Source organism: Lontra canadensis, unplaced genomic scaffold (genome assembly GCF_010015895.1).
Source record: "Lontra canadensis isolate GAN:19392208 unplaced genomic scaffold, GSC_riverotter_1.0 scaffold58, whole genome shotgun sequence".
NCBI lineage: Eukaryota > Metazoa > Chordata > Mammalia > Carnivora > Mustelidae > Lontra > Lontra canadensis.
In genome coordinates, this window is record NW_022631052.1 from 9,949,895 (window position 1) to 9,960,754 (window position 10,860).

The 10,860-nt window shown below is 41.4% G+C and overlaps 1 protein-coding gene and 1 pseudogene across 7 annotated transcripts in view; both read left to right on the forward strand.

Moving 5' to 3' along the window:
* Window positions 1-10,860, forward strand: part of CCDC62 (coiled-coil domain containing 62) — a 51,122-nt gene that overhangs the window by 32,420 nt on the left and 7,842 nt on the right. For 6 of the 7 annotated variants that reach the window (XM_032876394.1, XM_032876396.1, XM_032876397.1 and 3 more), the window contains 2 exons: window positions 5,237-5,330; window positions 6,550-7,293. In XM_032876394.1, the coding sequence (XP_032732285.1) occupies window positions 5,237-5,290 (54 nt within the window). In that variant the 3' untranslated portion in view covers window positions 5,291-5,330; window positions 6,550-7,293. Of the gene's footprint in view, window positions 1-5,236; window positions 5,331-6,549; window positions 7,294-10,860 lie in introns of those variants that run through there. The other variant, XM_032876395.1, reaches the window with a different exon arrangement.
* Window positions 978-1,167, forward strand: LOC116878726 (annotated as a pseudogene).

Here is a 10,860-nt window from a genome sequence, read left to right on the forward strand (position 1 = left end):
AGAAAGTGTTTTTCAGTATTCATAAGGGTTTTTTTTTTAAACAGCTTTATTGAGATAATAACATACATAATGTAATGTTCTTCCATGTGAAGTGTACAATCCAGTGGTTTTAGTATATTTACAGAATTCTGTAACTGTCACCCTAATCCAATTTTAGAACATTTTCATCATCCCAGAAGAAACCCTGTACCTATTAGCAGTCACTCCCCGTTCCCTCTCCCCTAGCAACTATTAATCTACTTTTTTTCTCTATGGATTTGTTGGGCTGAGATTTTTAATCAGTTTATTGAATAGAATTCAGGGGATCCATAAACTTTGACGGGAATAGAAATCACACATAAGCTTATTTTAATTAACCTCTAGTTGAAATTTAGCATTTCCTTTAATTATAAATATAGAAAATAAGCCATAGGAGTATGTAAAACCTATGACTTTGTCCCCAGTAGAGATCACACATGGTTTCATATCACATTATAGTTATTGCAGATATCTTGAAATACCCTTTAGAACTTACCACGACCTCAGAATTATAGAATAGTACACCTGCTGCTAGATCTTACTATTTAATTCTTTAATAAAGAAGAGTACAGGGACGCCTGGGTGGCTCAGTTGGTTAAGCATCTGCCTTCAGCTCAAGTCATGATCTCAGGATCCTGGGATCGAGCCCCGTGTCAGGCTACCTGCTTGGTGGAAGCCTGCTTCTCCTTCTGCCGCTCCCCCAGCTCATGCTCACTCTCTGTCTCTGTCTTGCAAAGAAATAAATAAAATCTCTTTAAAAAAAAGAAGAAAAAAGTATGGGGTGCCTGGGTGGCTCAGTCAGTTAAGCATCCCAGGGTCTCGAGATCAAGTCCGGCGTCTGGGTCCCTGCTCAGCGGGGAGCCTGCTTCTCCCTCTCCTCCCTGCTCGTGTTCTCTGTCACTATCTCTCTCTCTTTCAAATAAACAAATAAAATATTTTTTTAAAAAAAGGTAGGGGGAAGCTTTGCGCAGTGGCAGTATCGTAGCCAATGAGGTTTATCCGAGGCGCGATTATTGCTAATTAAAAAAAGGGGGGGAGAGTGCAAAGGGCACTTGGTTGGCTTAGTCTGTGGAGTGTGTGACTCTTGATCTTGGGGTTGTGAGTTCGAGCCCCTCATGGGGTATAGAGATTACTTAACTTTTTAAAAAGTGCATATTATTATATCACAGCCTTGTTTCATATTTTGATAACCACATTACCTCTTAATACAACTTACGGATTCCTAAATATGACCACACGATGCAAAATTTTGTAATAAAAACCTCACAGGCTTACAGGAAAAATGGGATTAGGAGTATAACACTCAAACACTTTGCCAGTGATACATTTTTTTTTTTAAAGGATAGGAATGCAATCAAATTGGTAGGAGTTTTTATACCTGCTAGGTGGTTAAGAAATACATAAATATTGCAGTAAATATGGCACTTTAGGTGTCCGGGAAGTGGCAACTTGTGATTCACTGGGAAGTGGCGGGAAGGTAACCGGACGCTGATGTGAATGGGGGTGGCTTATAGCACACCGGGGAAGCCGAGGGGGCCAGCGGATGTTTGAGGGGTGTGGGTGGATGTATGGATTCCTGCATGCCGTGGCTCGGTCCGGCTGGGTACGGGTTACCTAGTGTTTCTCATGGACGAAGTTGCACGTAAATAAAGGCAAACTTCACATTATGCCCAAATAGTTCCGTAATACCTTGGCTGTGTCAGAACAACTTGATATTTTCAAAACATGTGTTCCAGCAGAACTGACCGTCCTTCAGCATGATCTACTGGACAGACTCCTGTTCATTCTCACGGCCTCAGGCTCTTACCTTCTTCCCTGGGATTTTATGTTAAATTCCTATCTGAGATAAAATCTGAGATCTCCTTCACTTCGGTCCTCACGGCACGGCTGTGTGTTTCTGCGTGTGTGTCTCCGTGAGCGTGCGGGTCACAGTGCGTGGTAGGTTACATGCCTGTCTCCCTCTCCTCTGTGAGCCCCTTCAGGAGCCCCTCTTCCTCACCCTGGCTCCCCTAGTTGTAGCACACACTGTACCTGGTCCGGAGATTGCCCAGTAAACACCTGCGATGGACGTGAACAGGAAGAACAGGAAAAAGACAAAACAGTAACCTCAGCTATAGACTGAAAACATGCTCAAGCTGTTGATGTTGATGAAAACTTGGTTTAAGAGAATTTTTGAGCTAGAAAGACCCAGAAGAGGTACACAATCTCAACCTTTCATCTTAGGGGTGAGGAAGAGTGATGAAATCTCTTACTTAACATCCCTACAACCGGAATCAGATAATCATCTGGAATTAGTTGGAAAAAATATTGGCTGCAGATGTAACACATTTTCCAGAAGATTATTACTATTTTTTAAAGATTTTATGTATTTATTTGACAGAGATCACAAGTAGGCAGAGAGGCAGGCAGGTGTCTCTCTGCCTTTGCCTGAGGTCATGATCCCAGGGTCCTGGGATAGAACCCTGCATCAGACTCCCTGCCTGGAGAGGAGTTTACTTCTCCTCCTCCTTCTGCCCCTCCCCCTGCTCACACATTCTCTGTCTCTCAAATAATAAAATCTTTCAAAAAACAAAACAAAGAAATCTACTTGGCGACATATTTTACAGCCCCCTCCCTCTGGTCCTGTGAGTTGGGTGTAGCTAGTTACAGGAAAAAGCAAATAATTTGTTAAAAATCCTTAATTTTTGCGATAGGGAAGCAGGATAAGGTTCTGAGAGGCCTGTCTGCCTCACCCTTTTTTGCCATCTGGTGCTGAAAACAAGGGTCTTATTTCAAAACCTTTTTCTGCCGTGCATTCTTAGACATCGCTGGAGGTGCAAAAAGTGATCCAAACCTTCTAGTGGGGAACTTAGCACTATTTCCTAAAAATTGCGGAACTGATCCTTTGACACAGCAATATCACTCTGGGACTCTCTCCTACAAGTATACCCACATGTGTATAAAGTGGCCCGGGTACAAGTTCTTCGTTGCAGGATTGCTTTGTAGTAGCGAAAGTTCGGAAGCAATCAGGTGTCCAGCAAAAAGGAGCTGAGGGAGTCATGATGGTACGTCCACACAGTGGAACATTACAGAGCCGTTAACCAGAATGAGGAAGACCTAGGACGTGGAAATACTCCTGGGATTTATTAATAAGTGAACAGAAGCGAGATATTGAAGGGTCTCCGTGGTATTCTTCACATGTACAAAGGGGATGGGGAGAAGAATATATGTTTGTTTATTTCATGTCCGCGTATTAGCTATTTAACAAGAGCCCCCGATAATTTAAAAAGAGGAAAAAAGGAAAGACAGAATAAAACACTGCACAGCTCACCACATCACCTTCGCCTACAGCAGGCTTTCTACTTACCTGAGAGGTGGGGAGGGGGAGAGATTCTGCTGGAATCTGAATTTGGACTTTTGACAAGTACATGGGACTGGACACCCTTCATTGCTGGTTTGAAACTGTTGGTGTTGTCTGCCAGGGCTCTTAGGGCTCTTAACCTTTTTTTTTTTTTCTTTTTAATCACAGGCTGATAAACCCTATAGATCCCCTTTAGAATGACGTTTATTTGTTTTGATATGTATTTTTTTTTTAATCCAAGTTAACATGTAGTGTAGTATTGGTTTCAGGACTAGAATTTAGTGATTCTTCACTTACACGTAACACCCAGTACGCATCCCAGCGTGTCCTCCTCCACACCTATCACCCATTCAGCCCACCCCCCTCACCTCCCCTCTGACAACCCTCAGTTCTCTCTAGTTACGAGTCTCTTATGGTTGTCTCCCTTTCTGTTTTTATCTTATTTTAATATTCCTCCCCTTCCCCTATGTTCATCTATTTTGTTTCTTAAATTCCAGATTTGAGTGAAACCATATGGTATTTGTCTTTCTCTTAGTTCACTCAGCATAATACACTCTAGTTCCATCTATGTTGTTGCAAATGGCAAGATTTCATTCTTTCTGATGGCTGAGTCACATTCCGTTGTCTATATACACCACGTCTTCTTTATCCGTTCATCAGTCAATGAACATTTGGGCTCTTTCCATAATTGGGCTGTCATTGATAGTGCTCCCATAAACATCAGTTGCATGGAACCCTTTGAGTCAGCATTTTTCTGTCCTTTGGATAAATACCTACTAATGCAATTGCTGGGTCGTAGAGGAGCTCCATTTTTAAGTTTAGAGGAATTGCCATACTGTTCTCCAGAGTGGCTGCACCAGTTTGCATTCCGGTCAACAGTGCAAAAGGCTCCCCTTTCTCTACATCCTCACCAACACCTGTTGTTTCCTGAGTGGTTAATTTTAGCCACTCTGACAGGGTTGAGGTGATACCATGGTTGTGATTTGTATTTTCCTGATGATGAGTGATGCTGAGCATTTTTCCATGTGTCTGTTGGCCATTTGGTTGTCTTCTTGGGAGAAATATCTGTTCATGTGTTCTGCCCATTTCTTAGCTGGATTACTTATTTTGGGGATATTGATTTTGTTGAGTTCCTTAAAGATTCTGGATGCTAGCCCTTTATCCACTAGGTCATTTGCAAATATCTTCTCCCATTAGAATAATGTTTCTAAATGAATAAAATACATCAGGTTATAAAATACATAAGAAGGCTGTTTGAGCAGAGAGGAAGCAGCATGAGTGAAAGCCCAGAGAATAACCCTAGCCTAGCTCAAATGCAGGCCCCACGGGAAGGAGAAAGGGGCTGAGAAGGGGGGCTTACCCAGTGCTAAAGTTTACCACCCGCGTCTACCCATGTCTTTCCAGGTATCTTCCTCCTCTTTCCTTTTTTTGCTGCTTCTTTTTAAAAATATCTCTCCTGAAACAACTAGCAATGCTAACCAAGCCTTTAGTAGGTACTTTAATTAACAGGGGTACTTAGAGTTGTTCATTCCTGTTGGTGACCACTGTCTCTATCAAGGGCTCACGACATAGTCCATATTAAGGCTGACAAAGAGTCAGTTATATTTGGGCATTAGCTGATTGCCGTAGCTGAAGGCATAGCATACATGGAAAAGCAAACACAACCTCACCACTAGGCAGTTAGACCCAAAAAGGCCCCACACACGAATAGGAAATCAGTACCTCTTTGCTGGATAGATGGTAGCTGTATAAAATGACTTCTTTGTATTTCATTAATTCCTTAAGGTGTTCTAAAGGCATTTCTGCTATATTTGTGTATTGTCTTAAGTACTGTCCAGTTTTTCTCTCCTGGGTACTAATTTTGAAGTTGTATTATAGAACTTAGAAGTCGCAGAAGAGTCAGCTCAGAAAAATACCTTTCTTAGTAATTGAAGAACACAAAAGTCAACTTCATTGTTCATTGTGGTTGTAGGTAAGTCACCTTTGTGTGTATCTCCCCTTCTATCTCCCTTAATATTTAATAAGTAACTTGGGAACATTGATAATGTAGAGTCAAGGCCATGCATTTGTTTGATCTGTAATCCTTTCTCTTGTTTGACCTATTTATACATACCTTCTAAATTTAATCAGTAAAATGTCAATTATTTGTATGAGAAATGCAAATCAAAAAGTTCTTGATCTCAGTGCCCAGAATTTTAAACACAAGGAAGTAAATACAGACAGCTTTCTTTTTTTATTTTTTAAAATATTTTATTTATTTATTTGACAGAGAGCTGGCCAGAGAGAGCACAAGCAGGGAGAGCAGCGGAGGGAGAGGGAGAAACAGGCTCCCCACTGAGCAGGGAGCCTGACGGCTCCATCCCAGGACCCTGGGATCACGACCTGAGCCAAAGACAGATGCTTAACCAACTGAGCCACCCAGGCACAGCTATAGACAGCTTTCAAAATCAGAATCTAAATTAACATTTCAGGGGTGCTTGGGTGGCTCAGTTGGTTAAGCATCCAACTCTTGATTTCGGCTCAGGTCATGATCTCAGGGTGGTGAGATCCAGCCTTGCGTTGGGCTCCACGCTGGGTGTGGAACCTACCTCTCTCTTTCCCTCTCCGTGCCGCTCCCTCCTGCTTCTCTCTTAAAATGAACATTTAAGCATTTCAGTTGGCTGTCTGGAAAGAAGTGTTTTCATGGGGTTTCAGGTTTTATAAAAAGGTTCATTGACTGGGGTGCCTGGCTAGCTCAGTCCATGGAGCATGGGACATTTGGTCACAGGGTTGTGACCTGCATTGGGCGTAGGCATTACTTAAAAATAAAAACTTAAAAAAGAAAGAAAGGTTCATTGATGTAGTAAGCACTTTCTTGATATGTGTTTCCTTCTATCAAACCTGCATTTCAAATGTAAAATTTCTTCAAAATCCAGTTTGGTAAGTTAAAAAGTATAATCATTTCAGATGCTTTCATTGTAAGCAGAGAACATCTCAAGAACACTGAAAGCATGAAGTGTAGATAGCCCTCTTCCTCTCCTGGGCTTTTCCTCTCTTTGCTGAGAAGTTTTCATATTTATGGTATTTTACATGATCTTATGTAGATAAAAATCTGGATGTATAGTTCATTTCATAGAGATTCGAAACTTGGAGCACACTACCCAATGCTCTGTTTGACTTGATTTTTTTAACTCTGTGTTTCCTTCCCGCAGAAGCTGATTTCTCATCTTTGGAAGGCAGGAAGCAGACATCAATACCTAATACTTAACCTTGAAAGCAAAAAGGGGATTGTAGTCCTTTGTAAGCAACATTTAATACCAAAGGGAAGCAGAAACTGAAAGCTAATTTTTTAACATCTATATTTTGTTTGTTTTCAAGTTGACTGTTTTCATGTTGAGGACATTTTTTTTTTTTTTTAATGTGTAAGAAATTAGACCTTACTGTGTATTCTCTATATACAAACTTGGAATTCTGCTCAGAGAGAAAAGGACTTCTCTGTAAAGATGCAGACTGCAGTTAAATACCAGAGAAGCTCTTTAAAGGTGTGGACATCAAATAGAGAACCCCTGCATGTAAAATGCTGTTTTAACTATCTGCTTTTAAAAAAAAAACTGTGCATACATTTAAATTATAACCAACAGCTCATCAGAGTCAGCTGCAAATCTATGAGAAGTAGTATTCTCTTCACTGGTGGCTTTACCCCTGGATTTTGCTGTGTAGGATAAACATAAAATGATATATGATACAAAATATTTTTAATTGTAAAGTATCTCCTCAGTTACTGACAATTGAGGTCCTTCTGTCCCAGAGCTGAACAGAGCCCCATCTCATCTGGGTCTGTAGTAGGTCCCATCTACTTACACAAACAAAAGCTTGTTGGAAGATCAGGTTTTATATGCATTTTTTTTTATCATTAGAGACTAAAACACTTCCCTTTTAACTTATAATTTAATTTTTTAAAGAATATACTGTGTGCATTTCTGTCCCTTGTAAGAGAATTGATCAGCTTCATTCAATAAAAAATATTTTTAATAATAAAGAAGAATTTTCTCGGGTTTCTTTTTATTATACAGGAGCAAAATAAGGAAGGTTAGTCGCTGAAACCGAACCTGGCGAGTTAATTTCCTCGGGAATGGGAATGTATTTTTTCTCCTAAGCATTGCAGATATCAAGGTTCTGTTGTGCTGTATAAATGCCCCTTTGTTGAAAGGCTTCAGTGGTACTTCAGAGATGATTTTCAAGAGAGTGGAGGAGCCACCCCATTTAGCCTTTTTAATTAGGGTGCTGAAAAGGGAAATTGGGTGAGGTTTGGCTCTGTTCTTTATAAATGCTTGCTTTCTCCCTCAGGCACGGCCGGTTCGGGCAGAGGAAGTCTGAGAAAGGTGCAGTTGATTCTGAGCTGTTGGAAACCTAAAATGTCCCCGGAGAGGCTCATTTCCAGTCTGAGATACAAAATATGAAAATTTCTCCTCTTTATGCTGGGTTCGTGGCTGCATGCCAGCTTGCCCAGGGAAAAGAGAAGTAGAACACTGATGAGATGCTAATAAGTAGGAAAATTTCAGGAAGCCAAAGAATGAAAAAGGTCAAAAATTATTTTGTGGGTAAATGTATTTGAGCTCATAGGATTATTGTATCTACAGTACCCATCTCACCCCACCATGTTATTTTGAATTATAGCACATGTAACTAAAAACTGGGGAATCTTAATATTATTAGCAGCTTATCTGTCTCATCCGAAAGTTACTTAAATATGTGAGCAGTTTCTGTTAGGAAGAGTCAGCCCTCAGTCTGTCTGAAAGAGTTGGGAGAGAAAACTGAGCTGCTATATTTTGTCATCGGCATTCTTCTGTCTTAAGAATGGTACTGTAACTCCCCCACCAGAAATTACCTCAGCCATCGGAAGAGACTGGTGTAAGGGTGCTTTCAGAATTTGTAGACAGATCTTAGACAGATCTTCTAAAGAGAAACAGAAATACCCCCAAAGAAAGAAATTCTGAATCCATATGTGAACACTGACAACAGTTTTACCTTAAAAGTTGTAGTAGAGGGGCGCCTGGGTGGCTCAGTGGGTTAAACCTCTGCCTTCGGCTCAGGTCATGATCTCAGGGTCTTGGGATCGAGCCCCGCATCGGGCTCTCTGCTCCGCGGGGAGCCTGCTTCCTCCTCTCTCTCTGCCTGCCTCTCTGCCTACTTGTGATCTCTCTCTCTCTGTCAAATAAATAAATAAAATCATTAAAAAAAAAAAAAGTTGTAGTAGAAAAAGCCTGGTATTCAGAAGCTTTGTGGGGTAAGGTTGGTTCAGATGAAGAAACCAGACACATTAATCAGGACCACAGCAGACAAGGTAGGTTCAGAACCAGAGTGGTCTTTGAGAGGAGTTTATCAGATGAGGAGGGCACTTCAGTCAGTCCCATAAAGGATGATTTCTGGGTTCTCAGCCAAGTGCACACTTAGGACATCTAACAAAAAAAATAATTTGAGCCCACAGTAAGTACTGCTTTGCTGGCCACTGGAGACACAACAGTGAGCAAAGCAGACTGCTTGTTTACAGTGAAGGAGACAGACCTTAATTAAATAATCACAAATAGGTCATGAAAAACTGGTTAAGTGCTATGAAATAAAGCTCGGAGCTACTGTGACAACATACATCAGGGGCATAGGTCAAAGGCGGAGGCTTCAGGGAAGGCTTCCCTGAACTAAAAGCTGAAAGATAAGTAGATGCTAACCAGCAAACAGGAAGAGGAAGAGCATTCCTCAGAATGGTAACAGCATACGCAAAGGCCCTGAGGTGGAAAGGAGCATGATGCATTTTCAGACCTGATGGATGAGGATGGCGCAAGATGAAGCTGGACAGAGAGGTTGGGGCCAGTGATACACGTCAGCGAGGCAGTGTGGGCATGGCAGCTCCATCATCTAGTTAACCCAATGACCTAAATACTGTTTATCTTTCTTGGGTTTTCCTTTAAATGAGGTGTTCATAACCCAAATCCTCTGCCTTTGTAATAGCCTTTGGGAAGCATGAAACAGCCCTGGAGATAGACCAAAATGGCACCCTGATTCTGATGACATGGAGAATCTCAGCCCACCAGTGACAGAGCCAGTGCTAGAACTGGGTCTCCTGCCTGGAGGTGGTACCAGCAATGAACCTGGACAAATTCAGAGTGGGGAAGCTTACATCCTCGTGTCCCGGCTGCTCGTTTTATAAAACTAAGCCATGTGTTGAAGTGTACTAAATTACAGCAGATTATTTACTCACTTTTTCAACCTTGCATTTCACACATTTATTGAACATTGCTAATGTGCCAGGCACTCTGCTAGGCACGGAGATCATAAAACGGAGTAAGATGGTGTGGTCCTTGCCTCCAGGGGCTCAAAAGCTTCCATACAAGCAGATGCGTTATAAGTCACTAGAGATATTTTAGCCAAGTGCTCTCGGACCCCAATAATCAACTATTATTAAAAAGAGAGGTAGTTGGGGCGCCTGGGTGGCTCAGTGGGTTAAAGCCTCTGCCTTTGGCTCAGGTCATGATTCCAGGGATCTGGGATCGAGCCCCGCATTGGGCTCTCTGCTCAGCAGGAAGCCTGCTTCCTCCTGTCTCTCTGCCTACTTGTGATCTCTGTCAAATAAATAAATAAAATCTTAAAAAAAAAAAAAAAAAAAGAGAGAGGTAGTTGGTTGCTAATGTTAAATCACCGGGGCAGATGTTCTCAACCCAGAGAGGTTGTTGCCTGGTTTGAAAGAAGGTGCTGTGTTAAGTATGAAGTTCATGGGATAACTTGGTTTTGTTCAATGTGGAAAAAGAGTCTGAGAAACAGCTGGTCTGGAGCCACCAAGCCACAGCTCTTGACCGGGGAGCTGGGGATTAAAAATGAAACAGTATATATGAAGGACTTAGCTCAGTGTCTGGCAAATAATAAGCAATCGATAAACATTAGCCATTGTTATTCTGGTAGAGAGATCCTTCGGGGATTGGAATTAGATATAGCATGGTTCATTTCCTTTTGGTAGAGTCAAAAGAACCTGGTCAGATACAGCTTTTCAAGTATCCAGTGTCCATCTGGGGGCAAGACAAGATTAATCCATGAAGTTACAGAAGGGGAGACCATCTTCAGGCATCACACTTCCTCTTCAAGGGGGGTCTTTAGTACATGTATTGGGCAATTTCACACCTATATTTTGAGAAAAAAACTGAGGACAGCAAAAAAAAATTATTTGATAGCATACATTTGGGAGAACTGTGATTGATTGTATAGATATATGTATATAAATATATATAAAATATATAAAAATATATTTATAAATATAAAAAATATATAAAACATTATGTATTCTTTTACTTCAGTCTTGTGACGGATAATTTAAAAAGGAAACCAATAATAACAATGTTTTTTAAAGACTCCCACGACCTCCTGCGGCGTCGTTAACGATACGCTTTGATGGCCCAGCCCTGTGTTGTGTTCAGCTCTGTCTGCAGGTTGTCCGGGCCCTGCCTGTCCTCTTTCCCCTCGCCGTGCCTCGGCTC